The sequence below is a fragment of the Siniperca chuatsi genome, linkage group LG9 (genome assembly GCF_020085105.1).
Source record: "Siniperca chuatsi isolate FFG_IHB_CAS linkage group LG9, ASM2008510v1, whole genome shotgun sequence".
NCBI classification, from domain to species: domain Eukaryota; kingdom Metazoa; phylum Chordata; class Actinopteri; order Centrarchiformes; family Sinipercidae; genus Siniperca; species Siniperca chuatsi.
The window spans coordinates 10,480,597-10,505,346 of record NC_058050.1 but is presented as its reverse complement, the minus strand read 5'-3'; the positions used below and the strand labels follow the sequence as shown (position 1 = coordinate 10,505,346).

General features: G+C 41.7%; 1 protein-coding gene across 8 annotated transcripts in view; it reads left to right on the top strand.

Annotated features, from left to right (window-relative positions):
* erfl1 (Ets2 repressor factor like 1) overlaps positions 1-24,750 on the top strand; it is a 98,560-nt gene that overhangs the window by 58,086 nt on the left and 15,724 nt on the right. For 4 of the 8 annotated variants that reach the window (XM_044208788.1, XM_044208787.1, XM_044208789.1 and 1 more), the window contains one exon: positions 1,038-1,201. The exons of 1 other annotated variant lie outside the window; for it this stretch is intronic. Coding sequence is in view for 1 of the 7 variants with exons in the window: in XM_044208786.1 (XP_044064721.1) it covers positions 18,131-18,132 (2 nt within the window). In the remaining 6 variants the exon portion in view is untranslated. Of the gene's footprint in view, positions 1-1,037; positions 1,202-8,866; positions 8,891-18,024; positions 18,133-18,944; positions 18,968-24,750 lie in introns of those variants that run through there. 3 more of the 8 variants (XM_044208793.1, XM_044208786.1, XM_044208794.1) reach the window with 3 other exon arrangements.

The window sequence follows — 24,750 nt, the reverse complement described above, 5'->3', positions numbered from 1 at the left end:
TTCTTTTTTATCTATGTATCTATTCTTTTGCTTTATTTTTAGATAATTGTTAGAATTATTATCTTATATTAAATTCCTAATTTTTTAGAAGTTACCTGAGTTTTTTAAATCCAATATATATGCTTAGAATCAGACTTAGCCTACTTTTCGGGTTATGATAATGATTCTTTGGTGAGGAATTAAAATTTTGGATGCAACCTCCCTTCATAAATGTCTTTTTCTTTTCTTTGTTCTTTCTTTTTATCTAGCCTCTTTTTGGAAATAGACTATTGGCTTTATTTTATTCTTCAAGGCAGTCTCACCTCTCTTCCATCTCATTCGGAAAAGAAACTTCTGACAGGTGCGAGAGGCGGGTTTGATTTTTTAAAAAAGCTCTTATCCTTAATGTGTTGTCATCTGGAAAGCAATTTCGTATGATCAAAGTGCGGCTAGTTAGTGCGGTCAATATCCTTTCCAGCAAGCTTCTTATATATCGATAACAAGACAGCAGAGCCTCTCGCTGAGCTGCATTCAGGGCCTCTTTATCCGCCCTGTGTGCCGATAAACCCGGATACATCCAGTGCGTAAAAAGAGCGATAACCTCATACGTCTCAAAAGGCTTTAATATAAATACAGCAAAATTATAAGTCACTCTGGGGATTTTGTATGAATATTGTAGAGACATCAACTCGAGGAGACTAGTAAATACCACTAAGTGCTATAAGGTCATTTATTAAAAAGTGTCATTATAGGAGTGTCATAGTAGCACCTCTTCCTCCCTCCATTACTGTATGACAGTGAAGAGTAGGCTAAATAAGGTGATTGATCTGTGGTCTATGGGGCAGCAGTGGTCCTGCGGGAAAACACAACACAATCCCCAGGATCGGCTCCACTCAGCTGGACCAAAGCGTCACCGGTCCCGTAGTTTATTTACTGTTATTTAATTTATTTTCATTTCCGATTTGAATGGAAATGTTGTCCAGAGATCTGTCCGAGTTTTTTGCAGCCGTAATAAGTTATTTATTTTTCATCTGTGTATTTTTTAAATTATTTTTTAGTGACGCCTTCGTGCAGTGCGACAGCGGCACTTTCCCCTCTCGCCTCCTCCTGCCTCCCGGGTCGGAACAAGCGCAGCGCGAACAAACTCCAGTCCAGTCCGAGAGACGGTGATCGGGCTTCGGCCTCAGGTTCATCTCTGAGGCGGGGCGACGCGGAAGTCCAGGTGGGTGAACTTACCCTTAACCTCCCCAATATCTCCGTCTCCCTTTGTGTTCCTTGCTGCTTTTCTTTTACACTTGCCTTCATTTGTCTTTTAAAATCAGCTCATTAATTGGACAAAACCACCATATTTTCATATTACAGGGATCTGAAGTCATTTAAGGTCAAGATGTTTTTCCATGGGAGTCATGTGTTGTTGGTTAAAGTTAAAGACTATCTAGTGTGTCCATATGACACTTGCAGTTGGATTAGTAATTTATACATTTTTTGAATTTTAAAGATATATTACTGTATATGAAATATGAAATCTTTGTGACTTTTTCTCAGGAACTCAAATTGCAAATTATGAACAAAGACATTTTGATTGTGTTATAATGTGTAGCTTTAATTTTGAACGTTGCAAAATTCTCTTGGTCAGATTCACTTTGATCAGCATTGGATTCAGGGCTTTTTTTTTCTGTCTTGCTTTTGAAAAAGTGTCGGCGGTGAAGCAGCACAGTCCTGTCTGTGAATAATCAAAGGTGTCCAATGTGCCATGCAGTAGCCCTTGGCCATTACTGATCACATGCAAGATTCTCCTCCAGCCAGCCAGTGTCTGAAAGCTTCCTCCGGCTCCTCTGCTCCCCTCTAAGTCTTCCTGTCTGATATTAGCTCCTTGGCGCACCTTAAAATTTGGGTTTCATTATTCATTATTCAACATGCATTACTGTTTGGTTGTAGACACACTTCTACCTGTTACACTCCAAGCCTACAGGGCAATTGAAGGACTCCTCTGTATCTTTCCTTCCATCTCCAAGCCTCTGTCCTGCTTCCCCCTCCCTCCCCCTCGTCTCCCCCCCTCTCTCCCATGGCCCTCTTACCCCTGTTGTCTCTCGTTGCCACACCTGGTAACTACAAACCTGTACACAATAATAACAGCCAGATGTATCCATCTATCTCTCTATCTAGCCTGTCGGCAGTTAGTGGAGTGGCTGAGAGACTTGCAGGCGTGAAAGGTCAGTTAATCAATGGCGCACAATTTGACAAATCCCAGCGACTCTTATCATCCTCACGGGCGTTTAGGGCCGAAAGGAGGACCACCGAGATAAATGCTTAATCCTGACTGCACTGTTAGAGAGAGAGAAAGAGTGAGAGAGGACAGATACAGAAGCACTGTGAAGCAGATGGACATGCAAAGAGGTTGGGAGGTCGGGGTGGGGGGCTTTGAAAGAGTTGGCAAGTGGAGAGATGAGAGAAATGGGAAAAAGGAGACGTGGAAGTGGCTCAAAGCAAAACCGGAAGGTGAACAAATGTGGCCACATTTGGAAATGACAGATTCTCCTTTTCTCTGTGACAATCAAAAAAACGGGCGACTTCGGGGCTCTCAGACCATCGAATTTCGCCTCAGGCTGGACAGGCCATGCATATGCCTTCTGGGCTGACATAGAAATCCTGGTTCACCCTCGGTTATGGTTCTGCTGCTGTGTGTAAAGTTGAGAAAAACCTGAGGAAAACAAAGGTGTATGAGTGGTTGAATTCTCCTGTGGCATGTTAGCCTGCCTGCAGCAGTGTGCAACCAAGAGGAAAATGAGCTTTTGTCCACAAGGCTGTCCTCTTTTTTCCCCCTCAGTTTTTTGAGCTGCAGGGGTTTGGAAGGTGGCTCAATTTCTTTGCCCTTATACCCTTAACAAGGATCACCCCAGTATGACATGGCGGCAGTTGTTTTGTACTGAACTGTAGTGCACTTTTTATTTCTTGTTGTGGTTTTATTGGCATTAATCTCATTTAGTTTAATGATCAAAATGGTGTCATCATCACGAAAACTGATTTCTTGAATGTGTGTACGCTTATGTGCGCTGTTCATCCGTGTGCTTTTTCACATGGGTGCCAGAGAGCTGCTTGAGCAATCACACAGACAGACGCTCATGTCCTTTATCTCCATCTCAATACAAGTTCAGTGTAATTCGATTGAGATTAGTTGCACTGGCATGACAGCAGATCCCTAGTATTGCCAAAGCACTTAGGAGGCAATGACAGAACCACATCGACGTGTTCTAACACGTACACAACACCCTGCGACTGGCCAACCTTGTAGAGAAAGAAAAACACAGAAAGAGAGAGAGGGAAACAAAGTGGCGAATGGAGAGATGGAGTGACAGCGAAGTCAAAGATGTTTTGGCAAAATTTCAGGATGATGAAGTTAAAGGATGATAGAAAGTTGTTGAGAGTGAAAGAGTGAAAAGAAGAGGAGAAAAATGATGAAGGTACCTGGATGACGAGCAGAGCTGAAGCATGACAGAGTGCGTCCAAAAAGATGAAAGAATGATTGACTCAAAGGGAGAGTGATGGAGAGAGAGGAGAAAGAAGGAGGTAGAGGAGGTGACTAAAGGAGAGAGATGGGATGAGCGGGGAGAAAGGGCTGAAGACAGAAAAAATGAGGACGAGAGATAAAAGGAGCAAGAGAGGATAAAATGTTTAAGAGTGATGTACGAGAAGAAGGGAGAGGAAGAGATTTACTAGAAGAGAGATTAAGTCAAGTTGTCCCCGGTCAGTCATTAATCCGATTTAAGAGCAATTAAGGTGAGACTGATTCCTTCCTAGAGAGAAAGAAATAGATGGAGAGGGTGAAGAGAGGGGGGGAGAAAGAGAGGAGACAGCGAGGGAGAGAAGAAAAGAGTGATTGAAAGAGAAAAGTGGCAAAATAAAACAGGTGTCTGAACTCTGAATGCCAGTTAGTGGCCAAAGAAGCAATGCAATATATACAGAAAACATAGGAAAATATTTCAGACTTAGAGATGTAATAATATTTTACTACATGCACAAAATATGATTTAAAATGAGATAAACCGCCATGTAAGGTGGGAACACTGTTAAAGGTCAAGCAGAGATTAGAGTGAGAGGTGAAATCTTTTTTTAGAATGATAGTACATATGGTTTTGGTCATGGTTTTTCTTACACACTGGTATCCTTTGAATAACAGACGGTTTTGATCAAAGCGTGGATTTCCCGTGAGATCGGGATCATACAGAAGTAACTCCTGACACTGTTGACAGAGGCTTAATATGAAAGCAACCAACCAGGACCTCCAGTCTGCATGTTAGAGCTCTGCTACCTGTGAGATTATTATTCCTCTGAGAGCGGACAGAAGTTGTAAAGTTGAGTTTAAGGTGAAAGTACAGTGGCAGAGAGGAGAAAAAGAGAGATGGAGAGTGAGGGACAAAGTGGACGAGTCTCCTTTGAATGAAAATGAAAAAAGCACAGAAGCAATGAAGGTAGCTCCCCTCCTCCTCCTCTTCTTCCTCCTCCTCCTCCTCCAACAAACCCCTCCAATCCACGCTCGGTGTGCTCTGTTGTTCCAGATGTGTATCAGAGGTCTCAGGGTCGACAGAGGGGTCCCTCCACTGCTGTAGCAATTCTGTGTCTATTGGGAGATGGTGGTCTTGATAGTTTGGCCGTCTGACACGTACACAACAGTACATAAATCAAACGCACACATACATGCACTCACTCCATTTATCTCCCACTCAAGCAGTGCGGTGATAGCAGCCGACTCTGCATAGAGTCAGAGAGAGGGAGAGGTTGTGGTCTGTCTTGTTAAGTGGGAAAGTAATGGGTAGCAGTAAAAGGTTTACTTCTGTTGCTGCCGTCTCTATTGTTCAAGCCTTTCCAGTGTTTGTGCCTCTTTTGTTTGATGTGCTTGAACAGTATATAGCACACTCGACTGCGTCCATAATTGCTGTTCCATATAACTGCAGGACAACAGTTTGTTATTATGAAGCCTGTTAAGGCAAAGAATGGAGCAAATTGAAAGCAGAGGTCATAGATTTTGTTGTGCAACATTTTAGGCCTCTGAATGGAAATGATTTTACATGATTTCATTGACTTGCATCATTGCTGAATACATCTGTTTTTTAAAAGCAGCTCACCATTATAGGGAAAATTACCTTATACACATCTCGTTACTTTATTTAATTTTTTCTCCTGGATTTTCTCCTGTTAAGATTCTGTCTATTTTTCTGTGGCGCATCCATTGCAGTTTCTGTGTACCAATCTGTAGCCCATCACAAGTCGCAGATTGAGAGGCCATTTGGCTGCTGTTGACAGGAGGGAGCAGCTATTGACAGGGCCCTGCCGGGGAGGCGTGTCTCAGGCCCCGCGTCCAAAGCATTTGTGGCGTTTAATACACTGTAGCAGTGGTCTTCACAGCCCTCACCCTGCATGCTACTGCCATAGGGATCAATATGCACTGGGTTAGAGAGAAATGGACCATCTGATGCACACTCAGAGAGGGGGATGAGGGAAAAAGAGTGAGAGAGACAGAAACAGCAGGGAGGGGTGGGTTAGCAAGGGATTTAAAGGAAAAAGAGAAGGCTTGAAAAAGGGGAGATGGCGAGACCAAAAGGAGGAGAAGAGAAGAGAGGAAATGATTAGAGGCATGGTTTAAAAGACATGGAGGCAGAGTGCTGCCCAGCACAAAGACAGATAGCAAGGCAGAGAAAGTGGTCAGTGGTTGAAAGAGACATTCAGCTGGGAGAGAAAACAGATTGCAGTGAATGGGGATAGACACTGAAAAAGAGGAAGACTCAAGACACCAGGGAGGATACACACAGGAAAGAAAAAAAGACATAAGGGAAGAGAAGAGTGGGAGATAGGAAGAGAGAGGGGGGTAGACGAAAGGAGGGGGGAGAAAAACAGAGAGAGAGGGGTGCAGGGGAAGGATGAGGAGGAAGGGAGGGGAGGGGGGTAAAATTTCCATCAGGTTTTCAATTGGGGCGGATCAATAGTGTATTAGAGCTCACCTTGACCCCGTCTCTCCCCCTTCTCCCCGGCCCAGCACACAGGCCAAGCTACTCTCCCTCACAGCAGGGGATGGAGAGGGGGAGAGATTGCATTACGGCCTCTCTTTCTTGGACCAAAGTGGCAGAAAATGGCACAATAAAAGCAAGAGCGGACAGAAAGAAAGAAAGAGGAAAACTAAGTTGCGGCAGGCAGAAACAGAGAAAGTGGGAGACGACGAGTAAGAGAGAGTGGAGTGAGCTGGAAGAGACACCAGCGGGTGTTGTCGTGCTTGTTTGGACAGAGCTTTCTGGGAGAGGAAACTGGTTGGGTGCCGGGGTGTGTGCATGTAGATGACTTGTGTGCGTTTGTATCACCACAACACTCAAAAGGACAGTTGGAACTGAAATATGTCGTCAACACAAAACAAATGCATGCATACTTACATACGTACAGAGCGCAGACACACACAAATCGATAATATAATTGTGCACACTCTTGATAATACTTACAGAGACTGTATAACCTTGATAGTTAGTGCTCTGTATTGCAACACACAGTGTCCTATGGGTTGTATTTCTGCTGTCTGCTGGGGTCATCGTGTCTGCATGTAGAAGTGCTCACACTGATCTCATGGGACATTTATAGGAGCTCATTTGTATTTTAGTTTTATTTGTATGATGTATTTGAAAACTATGGGCTGTATCGACTGCCTGCTTTAACTTAACCTCGACCATAATCATTTTACCCAAGAAAACACAACTTAAAGCTGCATTAAGCGATTTATGACCACTAGGGGGAAGAGCACAATCCAAAACAAGCTCATAGAAACAGAGCACCTGATACAATATATCAGCCAAGTATCCTAGGAATTACGTCCATATTGGATGATGCTGCACCTCACAATTTACATTCATTTCCAACATTCAGTGCCAAAACAGGTAGTAGTGTGCCCTACGTAAGCAAAGGCTACACTGTCTATACAGGAGGCATTTCAGCTGCGTTTTGCAGCCAGACATCTTTTTTATTAACTGTAACCACAATCTTTCATTAAACTGGATCATACTGTAGCTGCCATGTGCAGATATTGTAGAAAGCAATCCTTTTAAAAACATTGGCATTGGATGTAAAAAAAAACCCGCTGTAAATGAATGTATTCCGAGGCTTTGCAGACTCACCCAATATTGGCGTTCTTGTCTGGTGATAGGGTTGGATATACTTACAGCTTATCAAGTAGTTATGGCTAACCAGTTAACAAACATTTGCCTACTTACACATCCAGCAGACACAGAGAAGCATGAGCATCACAGTGGAATTATGTTTCTGGCCCAATGAACATCAGTCCAATATTCACAGGCCTTTTTGCTACATTTTGGTTTCCAACAACTCCTGAGAAAAATATTTAGCTCTTTAGGTTGCTAGATTGCTGGACATTCTTCTTCAGCAACTGGTTTACTTTGATTTTCTGCAGTTTCATGCTAGCCAGGTAGCATATGTTCACCTTATCCATGTGTGTTAGAGGGAAATGGCTGCTTATGATTTTATTTAGGGGTTGATGAGAGCTGGAGACTCAACCATACGGTCTATTTGTGAGTCAGAGAAACAAAACAATGAACTAAAAGTGGCTAAAAGTGGCAAAAGAGCTGCATAGAGCTTCAGAGTTGGCCGTTCATCCTCAGTGGGTTTGACACTTCAAATTCACTTGATTCAATGTTAATATCAAAAATATCACGTAACCATAAAAGCTATCAAGGCAATTTTGTCGTTTTTTGATGAAACTACAAAATTCGGCACTGCAAAAACTAGGGTTGTCATTTTCCATAGGATGGGATGTGAAAACTTCTGCATTTTGTAGGATTTTTATGACCTGCTGTGAGAATAAGTTGCACACAAACACTCAGACATGCAGGCAACCACCCATACACACATAGATATATACAAGGCCGGTAGGACACCCTCCATCACTGGAGGACAGCAAGACGTGAAGCTGTTTGAGGAGGACAGAGGCAGGGGCAGAGAGAGCGCGTTGATGGGGGGGAGAGGTTGAATAAAAAAAATTGATCTGGGAATTTAGCATTTAGACACAGTTTACAAAGCGATATAGAGGGGAGGCACAGGAGCAGAGGGGACTGTGCGGGGGAGGACACTTAACTTTACAATAGGTCAGCTCTGCCTATTTGACTAACTGTAACCCTGACACTTTGCCTTGTGTTCTGCATTGTGCATATACCCCAGAAAATAAACGAAATACGATTCTCAGATTCTCAACAATCCATCTTTGGGCGAGCGTGTGATTTAGCTGTTTAGACAGGAGCTTGTTTGTAAAAGCGCAGACCTACTAGCAGCACCATCCTCATCTCTTCCCCACATTTCCTAATGCTGTTCCTATTGTCACCCATCCACACTCCAGTGCACATGCACACGCCAAGACTCCCGACAACAGCACACAAATGCACACACACACAAGCACCCTATCTGAGACACACACACATAGTAACACACAAACTCTGTCCCACTCGCTGAGGGGGAGAAAAGGAAAGAAAAAAGGAGAGAAAAAAGAAATCGATCGCCGGGGATAGCGGTGCGCGTCGGAGAATCGTATCTTGTCAAAATAATATATTACCCTCATCCCCGCCTGATCGATGCGGTGGATTAGGGACGGAGGGCTCCTTCTCTCCCCTCCTCTCTCTCCCTCTCTTCCTCCTCGGTGCTTGGTGCAGTTTAATATTTACCTCCGTGAAAGAGCGGCCGCGACGGCTCTCAGCCCTAATTGATTCCGACACACGGGGCTCTGTGCTCAGGCTGCGGATGAGAGAGGGAGGGCCGCCTGGAATGCAGAGGGAGAGAAGAAAAAGAAAGCAAAAGAAAAGAGAGGAAAGAAAGCCAAAAGAAAGGAATGAAGAAGAAAAGAAAGGAGGAAGGGAGAAGGAACCGGAGGGTAAGACAACAGTGTAAACAGCAAAATAGTGGATAATGTGATGAATGCATATGCTTATTTCAAGGTAGGGAGAGACAAAAGACATCTATAAGGAAGGAGAAAGAAGCTGCAGGAAGAAAGGAAGGGGCAAAAGTGAAAAGGCCAAGCTGAAGTATTCAGTTTAAAGAAGTGGATGGATAAAGTTTAGATAGAGAGACAGAGTGATAGATGAACTAAAAACCATGGCGGAAAACCATGGAGGTCAGAGGAAATATAGTTGGAGATATAAGAGCCTGAGGTAGAGAGGGATGGCGATGTACGTAGCACAAATAGGGGGTAGAGGGATGAATGGAACGGATAGCCGAGAGGAAATGAATCAGGAAGAATGAGGGAAACGGAGAGGAGTAGGTGGAAATGGGACAGCATGCGGAAACGGCTTCAGGAGAGCAGGAAGAGAAACGGGAGGGATGAGGGCCGAGGAGAGCAAATGAGAGGGGATTAAGAGAGCGACATGAAGATGGATAGAAATGGAGGAGTGAAACATGACGGGTGGAATGTAGAGCACCAATAAAAACGCAAGATCTGGGAGGAAAGAAATAGGGGGATGATGGAAAAAAGAGCCTGGTGCAGAGGTGACAGAATGATATCAGGTGGGATAGACAGAAAACAGGAGTGATAGCAGAGCGAGAGGCGGGAGGGTAGAGAGGGACCATATTTTCTATTGAAGGAACTGGCCTGTCATGCTGTTCCGCCAGCGCAGAGCAGCTCTATAAAATACAGGGAGCAGGCGGGTCGTGTCGGGTGACTTATGTGTATATCTAGGCTTTGTCAATATGTCTTTCTGTCTTCCTTCCTCTGTGCTCCCCCTATTGCTCCATTGCTCCTGTGCTCTCCTTTCCCAACTCCAATTGTGCCTCCACTCCGTCTCTATGTGTGTGTTTGTCCCGGTTAAGTGCTCACTTCTTCACAGCAGCCTTGTTCATCTTTGTTCCTGTTTCCTCTATCAAGCGGGTGCAGATATACAGAAGGTATAAGTTTTGGAAGTCGCTTGTGCCTGTGAGCATTGGCTCACAAGCCAAACACGACTGTGGCACAATGACTTGAGGACTTGGCAGGCTTATATCCCCCCCAATGATTCTCCATTATGATACAATACAGGCAGGATGATGAGCCTTGCAGTTAAATTGACATCAATGACAGAGTGCCAACACAAATATTCTCATTGATGTTCATATCATGAAATCTGTCTCTAACCCCCAAAAACAAGTACTGATGTTTTACACCTATCACACCTACTTAGTCTCTGCTTTTCAGTTTCTCCTCTGCATGTGTGCATGTATGAATGAATGCATGTGTTTGTGTACGTCTCTCTGTTAGCGTTCTCCTCTAGTCAGTCTTTGCCCCGGTACAGAAGCACCGGGTGGTAGGCTGATTTATTCATGTGGTCCCAGGGAGGATTGCACCTCCTCTTCCTCATTTGGCATGGTTTAGTATCCTGAGCACAGGCCTGCGGAGACCCGAGTCCATGGGGGGGCCAGACATCCTGCAGATACACTGCCCCGGTCTACAACTGGTGGACATTCCCAAATTACCCTGCTCTACATTTCATGTATATTCATTGAGAAAACACATCAAAACTTCTCAGAACAGTTCTGTTTTGCCAAACACGTGAGGTTGCTGCAATGTTGCCTTTATTTTGGCTGATGCCTTGACCACATGTAACTTTCAAGCCCAGTCTGAGTCCAGGTGGGACCTCATCTTGAAATTTGTATTAAGAGAGATAAAACAATAGGTTTTGGTTTACACTGTCTGAAAAAGGTATAAAAAAAACTCACCACAGATTGTAACATGGATCTATTTTGAACTCTCATCATGAGTCCATGACAATGTGTCACCACGGAAACAGAGAGGAAACAGGGAAAAAAGATACAGGACAGAGAAGTTGCACTCGAATGAAACAGAACTTATTTATTTTTACAGAACAAGCTGAACATTCCCAATCTATCTCCATGACTTCCTCCGTCTCTGATCTATTGCTTTTTTTTCACTTCCCACCCTCTTCCCCTCTCTCTCTCTCTCTCTCTCTCTCTCTCTCTCTCTCTCTCTCTCTGTCGCTGTGTCTGTTCTTTATTTACACCTCTCCCCTGCTCTCTGCAGTGGCTCAGGGAGCGGTAACAGAAGTGTCACTTGTCATTATTGGTCTAATTCAGTAATCCGTCATCGTGCACTCACTGTATGCAGCGCATTATACGCCGGCACAGCAGGTGTACTACGCACTGAGGTAGAGATTCGATTTGACACGCACACACAGGCGAGAGGGCCGACGGGGGCCAGGGCCGACGGCGCTGAGTGTCTGTGTGTGTATAGAAGTGTGTGTGTATGTACATTTGTTTGTGTGTGTGTGAGGGGGAGAGGGAAACACAGAAAAAAGATGGAGAGATTGAATTTTTGTGTGTGTGTATGTGTGTGTAATGGGAAAAGACAGAGATAGTTTTAAGAGACAGAATAGACATAAGAAATCGTAGTAAACATGGAAATAGTCATAATTGAAGAGACGGTAGTCATTTTAAAAAGCATGTTCTTAAGAAAAGTGAACGACAGTATATCATGGAGGCTTCATATCCATTCATTTAGAATCTGTGCTCGTTGAACTTAGAGTTTGCTGTGTCTTGTTTGTGTTTGAAATATTTTTCTTCAAAGTTGACTTCAAAGTTTGTGTTCATCTATGTGCTGAATATGTTTATGACCCTAAGGTCCATGTAACCCAGTCAACAACCAGTAGGGAATATAAAACTGAAAACAAGGCTATAATACGATCTACTGTACAAAACAAGGTTGTTTTACATGTGGTGTTAAGTTGTATTGATTCTCGACATTTGTGGATGATTTTTACTCAGTTCTCTGGACTGCAGGTTTTTTTGTACCATAGTTTATTCAAAACAACACAAGTTGTTTATTATAAATTTGTTATTTGTTTATTTTAGAAAGTTTCAAAAGAACAGAATAATTTATAAAAATGACTAAAAGATGTTATTAATGGAAGGTTATAATTAATGACTTGTTAATTGCTAAATACAGTCAATTCAATATAATTCATAAAATTAGCCTTTGAAAAGCTGTTGAAATGTAACTTTTTGTCATGCCAATAGTTTATTGTCTTTTCACATCTCACTGGACAGCCTGTCTACTTGGGATACATTTAATTAAGAGAGAGAGGAGCGATGACATGCAACGAAAGGGACATTTATGCATTTATATGGTCATCATCTAAAACCCGTAAGCCACCCAGACGCCCCCACATTTTATTATTAGATCATGTGGACTCATTGTGCCACATTAATAATAATGGACTCCAGGGAAACTAGGAAAGTCATAATAGACACCCTTAAGGCATATAACAGGAGGTTTCACTGGCCAGGTGTCTCTGTACCTTCTCATCAGTCTACAACAACAACAACAACAACAACAACAACAACGTAAAGCTATGTGCCATGCCAGTTTTTATCGAACTCATCCCATAGTGGTGGAATGAATCCACCAACAGAGATCCAAACACTCTCGCAGAACTTTGGTGGTCCTCTTGCATGAGTATTAGCTTATAAACGCAATGATAGGCCCATCAAACCCAAAGCTTGTGACTAGACATGACATTAAAAATGATTATGTTTAGATAAGAAATTGTTGTTCAACTTGGACATAGTGAGGTTAGGTAAGAAATTCTTTAGTTTTTTAGAGTTATGGTAAGAATTCAGAAGTGTTAGATCCATAAGAATGATCCCTGAAGGCAGGTACTTATTTTATCTGCTTCTGTCTATCTTATGTTTTATATGCGCACAATAAGCTAATATTGGCAGATTTATCCGTTTAGCTCCACCCTAGATATGTGGTTATGCTAGCTGTTATGGGACATTCACATTACTGCAGACAAGATCCTTGCACTGTGCATGTTGCTTCATACAGTCTAATGTTCAGCCACTCCAGCCCACTTAGTACTGCGATTTTAAATGCAATCGACCCATACTTCCCACATACGGCAAGCACCTTTGTCCAATCTCACTACTGGTAACAGGCCTATATCCAGGACATCATAATGACTCTTATTTCACATATTTTTTTAGGTTAATCATTCATACTTATTGTGTGGTTTATATTGAGTCCTAATTACCTGTCCTGATGTCACCATGACTATTTGTTCCATTTGAAGGGTGGTTCAGCTTATCACTCCGCCCTAAGATTTATTACCAGGGACAGTTATTCCCCTCATCACTGCATCTTGTATGAAAAGGTTGGATGTGCATCTCTAACAGTAAGATGTGACAGGCATTGGTTTCTATTTATTTATAAAGCCCTTAATGGCAACTTGCCATCACATATCACTTCCTTATTAAATTGGTCCAATAGTCATTATTTGATTCGTCCAAGTGACGAATTACTTTACATTTTACAACACACATTCAAACTGAACACATTTGTACCTATAGGTCAATTTAAAACCATGATTACAAACTACTCCGCTCTTGAATGTAACTGTTTTTAACTGTGTTCTGTTGTCGTCTGTTTGTTTTCTCATTAATTATTTTTTGTGTGTATGTATTCTGTTTTAATTGTTTTCTCGACATCATTGAAAATGAGGGCATGCGCTCAGTGATTCCTTGAGATTGAAATAAAGGCTGAATAAGTTTTTTTCATGCAAATGCTTTTTGTGTGGCTGCTGTATGACACTTATTAATCATAGTGCATTTCTGGAAATTCAGACAAACAGGCTTGTAGTTTGTCCTCCGTTATTTATGGCACCTTTAGGCAGCAGCAGCAGTCACTGGGCTGCACTGCACTCTCAAAGGTCAACACTTAGTAGGTGTGGAGTTCAACAAAGCTGAAATGTTCCCGCGTCACACAATATTGATTGCATACATTGTGGTAGGGTGATCCCCAGTCAAAAATAAATGGCTCCATTGAAAACAATTACAAAGCAAAAACATTTTTAGGCAATAATGTCAACCTCACCTCCCCCAAGGTCCCAGATGGTGCCAGCTGCACTGCACTCTGGGTAGGAGAGTTGGGGGTTTTTTTGTTTTTTTTTGTCTGAACCAGTGTGAGAGGGATGGGGTTTAGGGTTTGTGATGGTGAGGCTTCCCCTTCTCTCTTTATCAATGGCAATTTGTATGTGAGCGTTCACCTCTATAGTCCCAGTGGACATGGTGGATTTCATCAAGTTCTTAACCCCACAAGGCTACAAATCCGGTTACCACTGTAAGTGTTTTAAACTGTTTAAACCATCAAAATGCTCCATGCTGAGTCCCAGGCTGTGTACAACTCACGCCCAGACCACACTGAACCATATAAGTCTAACTGCATTTGCTTAACTTTTTTCTCTTATTTTATTTTTGCTTCATATAACACCTGCCATTTCCACCGGTTTATCAAACTCCAGCTCTAAACCGACTCCAAGGGGATTCAGTACTATTGGTTTGTGATAGTCTCAAGTTTTTACTGTTGGTTTTATTGATTCCTTTACATCATTCCTTTTTTCATTAACAACAAGTTAGCAAGAATATAAGACACTTTTATGTGATTTGCCTATCCTCCATCTTTTAATCTTTGGATTTTTACAATAGAATCAGTTTGTGTATCAGATTTCCCTGAATGACTGTTGCTGCTATAGCCTAAATCATTATTATAGGATTATTGTAATATTCATAATAATCAATACAAATATGCATAGACTGAAGGCCTTCCTCTTGGGCTTTTAATTCTGTTTGTAATTACATAATTGCAATTAGCATAATGAACCGTTGTAGGCCTTCCATAGACATTTTGTGAAACTTAAAACGACCATTATACCCTCAAGAAAATGTTTCAAAGTTCAAATGAGAGTGAGGGCCAATTATTGCAAGTAGAAAGACTCAGATAAATTAATTAATGAGAGGAGCCTTCAGGCTTACTCAGACAAGCCATATACCATAAGTGACAACTTTACTCTAAGTATACAATGTTGCTCATTTCAAAAGTATAAAGATACTAATTCGACACGCCATCGTTTCACTTTTTCACAAGCCCTCATCCTCCAAAAAGCTATTTTCTCATTGGAGAAAGAAAACGCGGGACTGATTTGAGAATGAGAATTTTTAAATTTTTTTTGTATTAATCAACTTTTGTCTGAGTTATTTGAGACTTAAAACATTGAATAACCTGTAACTGGTTGTTTATTACGTTCCAATAATAACGCTGAAACTCAGGTGGCAATGTGCGCACAGAGAAAAGTTATCTGAAAGGCGTTACTGTAAGCAAAACATGCGTTGAAGTTAGCAGAACTATAAAGAGAGCCTGTTTATAGACGCTCCTCATTTTAATATTTATTATGCACAAAACTGTGTAAACTGCGGACTTTTCAGTCTCTCACCACGCCTTCATCTGTGCACTATCATTACTTGTTGCAGTAGACCTACACTTTTCCCTTGCTGGATCTCACTTCCTACTCACAAGGACAAACAAAACACACACACAGTTTCACTTGAGAAAATCAGTGACCTAATTATGTTGGGATATTAGGCCTACATACAGACATAACTGCATTGAGAAAGATGTTCTGTTTATAGAAACATTAGCTGATGATGATCACCGACTGGAGGTTTATTTTCCATCAGGCTATATAATCAGAGGCAGTCAATACCGCTCAATAACGCTCCTCCTGTCTCATCTCCCTCCTTCAGTGCCAAATGTGTCCATCTCGAACAACCTATAGGCCTATATCATACTGTAATGATTATAATATTCCATATTAATAGTCTGAACATACATGGATCATATAGCGATAGGCACTTACAGTTGCTTCGAGTTTGTTGAAGAGCTCATTTGTACTATAGCTTCCTAAAAAATGAATGGCCAGCACACAGTAAGCTGCTTTTTCCCTCTGGATCAGTCGATTAAACCAGCCTGTAATTATGCGGTTAACAACCATTATTGTAGAAAGGGGTGGACAAAGGAGGGGACAGAAAAGAGTTGAGGGGAGTAAAAGAAGTAACAAAGTTGGAAAAAAGAGGGAGGAGGAGGAAGATGAGGGGAAGTAAGGAAGGAACGAAGGAAGGAAAGTGTTTGAATTATTATCCTGTATATGCCTGAGTGGACACGAGACAGAGAGCAGAGGGGCGATATGGCGAGTTGTTGAAGAAAAGATGAGAGGTGAGCCCGAAGGTAGGGGGGAGATGAACAGGGAGGGCTGATGATGAATGGATGGAGAACAGGGTTGAGAGACGGAGCAGCATGAAAGAGTATATACGGTGCGCGGTCCCGCTCCGAGGATGATGAAACGTTAATTAAAGTAAACGAGCTACCTGAGCTCCCCGGCTAACCCCCTGTCACACTCTGTCAGGAGACAGAAAGAAGGAGGGAGGGAGGCAGCGAGGAAGAAGGAGGAGGAGGAGAGGGTGGGTGGGTGGAAATTTGACTGAACAGGAGAGAAGTTGGATAATCCAGCTGTGGCTTTAGTTCAAGGTTGATTGCTGTCACAGTTTCAGGCACAGGCGTCGTCACGCGTCTGAAGACCGTGCAGCAATTACCAGCGGGTCAAATGCATGTATGCTTAGCCTGTATTATACCTATGTTTTCTGGTCAGTTTGGACTTTTATGATCATATTCCGCCACTTCTGATTGAAATTCCTATTTGTTTTAATTGCTTTCAGGGCGAGTTTCTTGTACAGCACCCTTCTTTTATTGCAGAAAATGGAGCTCTCTGCTGCAGTGGCATCATAGAGCTTATGGGAACTTCACAAAAAAAAGTTTAATTAATCAATCAGAGGCGGCGAAACAACACAACAACATTTTTGACAAAAAAGTAGGCCCTAATTTCCCAATCATAGTCGCCTTTAAAAAATAAATCCCCATCCTCTTTCTGCATGTTCCAGCCAGTGTTCCTCCTCTTTGTGTGTATAAGCCTTATTTCCCGTTCAGTCCACGCAAGGTTTATCCGCCAAGATCACCTTTGTTTCTTTTTAATGCTCATATTCATTCAATTAATCTGGGCTCTAATTCGTTTATATATTTATTTACTCGGTCTCGCTATCACTCTCTCCTTTTTTTCATCTCTCTCCAACGATTATCCTGGCGTCTAATTAGAAATCGATGCAGCTGGGCCGGCGGGTATTTGCAATGTGTTTGTGGACGTTGAGAACAATTCCCCGGACAGAAAATACTGAGAGAAGAAAGAGAGAGGAAGAGGAAACGCTACACTACACTGCACTGCACTATATGCACACACACACACACATATTCTGACAACCGACTTCATTGCTTGCAGCTATTCTTCTTTCTAAAAAGCAGTAGGCTAAGTTTAAAAAAAAAAGAAAGAATGGAAGGAAAGGAAAAATGAAAAGAAAATCATTTTTTAACGACTGACGCGAGGGATTTCTGCAGAATTGTTGAGGAGTGTTTCCCCGTCTTTTAGGAAAACAAACAAATCTCGAAGTGGAAAAGCACTTTAAATGTGATGGCCTAAATCTCACCCCAGCCCGTGCTTTGCCAAAAGTCGAAGGAGCCAATTCATCAGAAAGTTATAACATGCAGACGGCTCTGGCTCGATATAAATGAAAATGATTATTATTATTATTATTATTATGTGATAATAATTCATGCATATTATTAGCCTTCCGGCCTCCATATGCGACATCGCACGAGATGTAATTCATGCATTTGTCCAAATTTTATCTTTTATTTTGAAGGGATGTGCAGTAAGATCAAGCAAAAACGGTCAGAACTTTTTTTTTTGTAAGCTATTTCCCCCGAAAAAGTAAGTCCTAATTTACTTTTGGGTTTTGTGTGTGATGATATCACCATCACCAAACCATTTCCAATCATTTATTTGCATTTGTTTCTTAAAATACCCGCAAATATGAAGGGAAGTTTGAAAGCTTGGGTGGCAAATTGTGCTAAACTTAGAGTGGACTGTGCCACACATTTTTCTTCTTCGTCATCATCATCATCATCATCATCATCATCATCATCATCATCATCATCATCATCTTCTTCTTCTTCTTCTTTTTCTTCTTCTTCTTCTTCTTCCCTGGATCGGGTCATTACCGTCGCCGGTGTCTGTTTGACGCCCAGCCCGAGCCGAAGTCGCCTCCTCTCCGCCGCGTCCCGTGGAGACGAGTCGGTATAGTAGAAGCGACGGGTTAGTGCCATTACCGGAGCCAGTCGAACCTAACCGGATTAGCAGCTGCCAGATGAAAAAAGAAAGTGTTCCAACCAAGTGAAAAAAAAGAGAAAATGTAAGGAATGAGAGCCTCGCACTTTTATTAGTTCAGCTTTACACCACAGTGTGTTTACCGTCTGTGCTCTGCGTTTTATTGGCTCGCCCCATAATCTGTTTTTCAGACGTTGTTTCTCTCTGTTTTCTGTGTTCATCATCCCAAACAAGATGCATCACTTTCTTTCTGTGTGTGTGTGTGTGTGTGTGTCTGACTCTACATGGGTGCACCAGTCAGGAAGTGTCATATCGGGAAATACAGTGTTGGAGTGTCACCCCCTTCTGCATGATGAGGAAAACTGAACAACTTGCTTTTTCTCCTTGTTGCTTCACATTTCGTCAACCCCTGTGATGCTTTACTTGTGCCAAAACCATCAGTCTGGGCTCCATAGTGTGTGTGTGTGTGTGTGTGTGGTTTTGCATGTGAGTGTCTGTGTCTTTGTTGCTCTGTGCAGTATAGTAATAGTAGTCATATTTGAGGCTCCATCCTTGCTTTTTCTGTCAGTCTGTCTTTCCATCCTGTACTCTCATTAAACGTCCCTCACACACACACACACACACACACACACACTCACTCACTCACTCGCTCTCTCTCTCTCTCTCTCTCTCTCTCTCTCTCTCTCTGAGTCTCTCTCCCCTCCTCTTCTTCTTCTTCCTCCGCGCCTCACGCTCCCCTTGCCCGTGGCTATATGATCGTGAAAAATGTGTTTACAAAACTCGCTCTCTCGCAGATCAAACCATACGGACGAATCAAAGACTTTGGAGAGAGGAGAGAGAGGCAGAGGAGAAGCAAGTGAAGAGAGAGAGAGAGAGAGAGAGAGAGAGAGAGAGAGAGAGAGAAGGGATAGCAGCAGAGGGTGTGTAGAGGCTTTATAATTTTAAAATTCTGTGTTATTCTCTTTTTTTTTCTCATGTGTGAGTGTGAATGTGTGTGTGTGTGTGCGTGTGTGGATGTCTGCCTGTGTCTCCTTTGGTAATACAATATCTTTAAGGCCCCCAAAACAACTATCGGTGTCTCACAGTTAAACATGAGATAATGCAATATTGATGTCTCCTTGTCTTTGCTATAACGCAATACTGGACCCATTCTGGCTGGACACACTAACATGGGCCGATAGTGCCCTTGCACTTAAAAGAATTACTGTGAACCTATAATAAATTTTAGAGGGATGCTACACAAATATCAAGTCCCTAAAGGAATACAGTGGCTTTAGTGAAACCAAAGGAGTTAAAAAATACTCCCAAAGTAGCATCAGGTCGCCTTTCAGACTAAGTATTCAGCACAAGACACACAACATGTCCACATTGGACGTAATTATTATTGCCTTTCTCAGTCTTGATAAAGGTTGATGGACTGCGTAAACACCAGGGATAACAATGGAAACAAGTACTTTATCGTTTACCCCTGACAAGGTCTTATATGTTATATATTTTTTTAAATATTAGAATTTCGTCTATAAACTAAACAAAACCAAACCAAAAAAGGCCGTTTGAGAATTCCTAAAAGCAGACAATCTTATATGGTATTGTACAAAAAGTGGCATCCTTATTTTTTGTGACATTTTTATATTTGTCAAGTGTGACATCTTCTGGAGAAATGCAAAGCCATTTTACAAGTTTAGGTATTTACTATTTTGGTTATGGTGAGGAATAGGTTTTGGTCATGTGCTCACATGGTCTGCAACTTTTGTCATTCAAAGAGAAGACATTTCTTTTCATATAATTAGGTCAAAATTGCACGAGGTCAGGCTCTTTGAGAAGTTGCGCATGCTGCTTGAGCAGAAGTGTGAGGACTTATTTTTAAAGAGAAGGATCTTGATTACCCCCATTTATAACGATGTTCATTGGTTTTATATGAGAGGAGAAAGTGTCTAAAATAATTAGAGAAGGACAAGATGAAGACAAAAAAAGACAAACAGTGGGACACAGGAGGATGGGAAGAAGAGTGTCAGAAGCTGAAGAAGGGGGTAAAGGGTGAGGAGAGAGAAAGGAGAGGGAGGGGGCAGACAGACAGGCAGGGGAGCGATTATAGCAGGGTTTATGTATGAGCTATTGATTGAGTCGGTGGTGACTTCTTGAGTGGTTAATTCGGGAAGTGAGCGCGATAGAGAGAGTAACTCACTGACCAGAGAAGGGAGGGTGGGTGAATGGGGCGGTGGGGTAAAGAGAGGGATAGAGAGAGCGTGATGAGGATGAGTAGAGAGAGATAGAGAAGTGCATTTCCTCAGGTAAAAGTGTGGAAAACAAGACACTATTTTGAAAGGAATTATGTTGTGGTTCTTAATGACTTATACAGGCACTATTAAGCCTTGTGTTTTGTTGGCATTTGCTTTATTTCCTTGTTGTTTGGGGTCCCACAGACCCCAATGCTGTATGTGTATGTATTGAACCCCTTCCCATTGCAACAAACTGGGCTTGCACATAAAGTTCACTAAAAACAGATTTGACCATAAAGCATTTCTATTACACCAGACAAGGAAATATTTTAGGATTTATTTGTTATATTGTCTATGCATAAATAAAATATATATTCCTTTTGTTTGCCAAAAAGTCATTCACAGACAAAGAATTGTACAATATGTCATCCTACATCATTACTTCTGTTTGGGGTCAACCTCAGAGAGGTCACACCATAGACTGTATATGGGTCAAACTCATTGTTAGACCCAACAAACTGTAATAAAACTCCAATAACACAAATCCTAGACGTACAGCATTTGGAATTAAGGAGGGGTAAAAAGTACTGTCACCAACAATCATAGATGTAGAACATGTGAAAATCTATTGTATTTAACCATGTTTTATAGCTGGGGTCTAAACAATATTATGTATGCTTTTTGAGCTGTTAAAGGGGTCCGGGGTCTCCAGGACCCTAAACAGAACATTACATATGAAACAGGAAGCAACAACATTGCTATAATATTCACACAGCATGTAGAAGTAAATTATAGTGACCTCTGTATCACTGTTATTATCACTTTGATGTTCCTAGGGGGCTTGCATACATTTACAGTTTCCTTTTGAAGTTCATTACAGGATTATAATTGTTGTAAGCAACCTGCTTTCACATCCTAAACAAACTTATCTCCATTTTAAGACAATTTTGTTGCACTTTTTTAAACTGGTCTTTTTTAGATATTGAAACCACCACCTCTTCTCTCTCTCTCCATCACACATAAACAGGCACACACACACACGTCTTCCTTCTCAATAGGCGTGAAGTTGAGCCCATAGGACACTCATCTGCTCCCTGGAAACAACAGATGGTTTCCTTGTTCTCACTGTATCACCTTGTCTGGGGAAGTCAAAATCAAGAGCAACAACATGGACTAGGAAGCAAGGTGATGTGCCCGCGTGCACGTGCGTGTAGTTATATGCTGTACGTCTAGGATTTGTGTTATTGGAGTTTTATTATGTGTGTGTTTGTGGTGTGACGAAGAGTGTGGAGGATCTCTGTTATAGCCTATATATAGATAGGTTATTATTCTAAATGTGTCCTATGTATATTCGCCAGAAGTTTCGTTAGTAATGCATCTCTCATAGTTTGTTTGGTGATAGGATATCCTGCAGTCAAATTCCTAAAAGCTGCGCGCGTGTGTAGGCTACGTGGGTTTTGCGTACGTGTGTGTGTGAAGGTCAGCTCGCCGGCGCAGTTTCTTTTCCTATTTCGCTTCCCTCTCGCGCAGGTTTTGATCTCTCAGCCACGAGATCAAAGGCGCTCTCTGGCTATTAGTCAGCGCGAGCCATTGATCCCTCATCGATCCACGCGAGACACAGCCGCCCCGTGAACACCGCGCGAGGCTCCCCAAAGCTCCTCCCGCGCGCCCAGAGAGAGAGAGAACGCAAAGGAGGAAGGTGGAGCAATGTGTGTGTGAGTGCGTGTGTGTATTTTTCTACTGGCGCGGGCAGAGCCAAACTACAGCTTTTTCTTTGCCGCGGGACATGAAACAATGAGGCTCGAGCCGGTTTTAATAAAGCCGCTTTCCCTCCTTTCAACTCTGGCGCGAGGCGGACGAGCCGGCAGCGGCAAGCGATCGATAATTAATGACGATGAATAATTTAACCCTATCGATTGATACTTTTTTCTTCATCCTTTTTTCCCCTTCTTTTCCTTATTTTCTTAAGGCTGGCGTTTCATACCATACTAATACCGTTTCACGCACTCACATCCTCATCTCCACTCACCTCTTAAACTTGTTGGAGTTCTCCACCTATCATAAAAGTCTAAAAAAAACAAGTTTCCTTATTTATCAAAAGCTACAGTAGCCTATTTATGACCTGAGCAGCAGTCTCAACTTCACCTGACTGTAGGAATCATTAGAGCTCTAAAACGTCTCTAAAACTGGCCTTTTTAAAGGATAAGGCAGGTGGTATTCTATATTTTTCATGTTGTCAACAATTTCAATGAAAAGACCAAAACCAACAATGAAGTAAGGTGGGCCTATATTCCTCTGTGCCATAGAACCCAATTGTTGTCCAAAAACTATTAAAAACACATAAATGAACCACACTGGTTCCGTCATTAAAATGAACATGGGGACTGTAGTTTATTTTGAATCAATACCTCATGCTCCCTTCTGGTGCCATTAACACTCAGCAGGCCACCAAATGTGTATTAATTCACAGCTGAAAATAGTCCCAAACAAATGCACAATTTGCTCCTGTTTGGGTAACATTTGCTAAAAACTACAGTGCTCAGCTGTTTTAAGAAATTACTGAGCCTGTTTAATAAATTAAACTATATATTTGTGACCCAGTTTTAAAGGTTGACATCTTCAGTAGAGACAAATTGGTAGGGGAAGGGCAGGGAAGTCGGAAAACTATTAAAAGACTGACTAACCAACACATTCTCATCCCAGGTCGTCAAATACTGACGCTGCTTTGTCACGCCCCTCTGCGTCTCATACAGACACACAAGGTACCCTTCAGCATCTGTATGAGACGCCTTTTTAACATGTGGTTAACGTTGTGAAACGGTCGCAGTTTGGTTAGGTTTAGGCACCAAAACTACTTGGTTAGGTTTAGGAAAAGATAATGGTTTGGGTTAAAATAAGTGCGTTACCTAACGTAAGTGATGTGACATGTAAGTCACGTGTGTAACGTTATGTAACTTAAAACTTTAAATAAGTCAACTTTGACTTTTAGTTTCACATGGGACACAAACCTCAGTCTAATGAGTAAAAGTCCTGTGTTTGTTTGACCTACCCATCCATCCCGACATCCTCCCTATGCGGACTTTCTCGATCTTTATACTACATCACTTGACTTCCTAAAGGCTTTCTGTCAGCCCAGTGTGTCTCTAAAGGGTACCTTGTGCGTCTGTATGAGTCGCAGAGGGGCGTGACAAAACGTTGGTATTTGACCACCTGGGAATGAGAAAGGGCTTGACTAACACATTGTCGGTCTTTTCATGGGATGTGTTGTAATATAACGCTAGCCTTTTTCTTTAAGCCTTGAACCTGAGGTCTGTTATCGGACCAGTTTAGTTTATTGTGGAAAAGTTTCAGCTATTTCAATTATGGACTTAATAATTCTCAATTGTCATATGGCTGAGTTTTTTAAAACATATTTTCTGAACCATTATCCTCTGTCCTTGTTCTCGCTACTTTAAACAGTACACTGGCCTCACAATCACTATACCTGCTGATACATGTAGTATATGTTTCAAACTGAATTTCACTGAATGATATTCTGCTGTGGCGGTTCTGTCAGGTGATAGCCTGTCTCTCGGTGTGAAGGATTCAGTATTAGCTTTGCCCCTGCAGTGTGGAGTAATGGGTGCTCTGTGGGAGAACAAGCAGAGTCACAGCCTCAGTACTCCTGCAACTATATATCTTGGTTAAATACACTGACAGTACTGCACTGCTGTCTGTTCCTATTACAGTGTTGCACTGATTTCTCACTCTTTTATGGTGGGTTTACAGAGTTCATGGTGCAAAGGTGCAAACGTGGAAATTTAGCTGCAACAAAAGTTGCAATATGACCAGTATAGTGTTAGTGAACGCAGCTCTGTGACTCTTAAACACTGTACAAATTAGTTTTATAGTGTTTTCAGCAGTCACTGTTTTACTGTAATTTTGAGCGAGTTGACTTGATTTATTTATGGATCTACAAAACACACTAATTCAAGTGATAACAATGTGAGAACACTTATTTCTAACATAGTCGATGAAGATGTTAAAAGACATACATGTAAAATAAAATTAAACACTAAAATATTTAAACCAAAACTACATCAGTGCCCATTTAATGCCTTATATTTAATCCAGTTTATTCCCATTCCATTGTAATTTGTGTAATAGTTTTATATCATATTTCATTCAGAAAAAGTGACAGCCCTATTTTTTGCAACATTTAAACAAACCAGTTAACTACAAGGACAACTAAGTTTTGGGTGAGTTCTTTGGTTGTTATGTTAATAAAATGTATTTTAGTTAAGCTTAGGGGAGGTTAATTTGTTGTTGTCGAGGATAAGGTTGTAATGATAGGATTTTAGTCATTGTTTTTCTTAGTTTAATGAAAAGTCAACAGAGTCTAAAATGTTTCATACAAACATATATCTCATCACTTATATCTCATAGTCATACATATCATGGGAGAAGGAATTTTCTGTGGGAAGATGCAGGCTAGATAGATATTC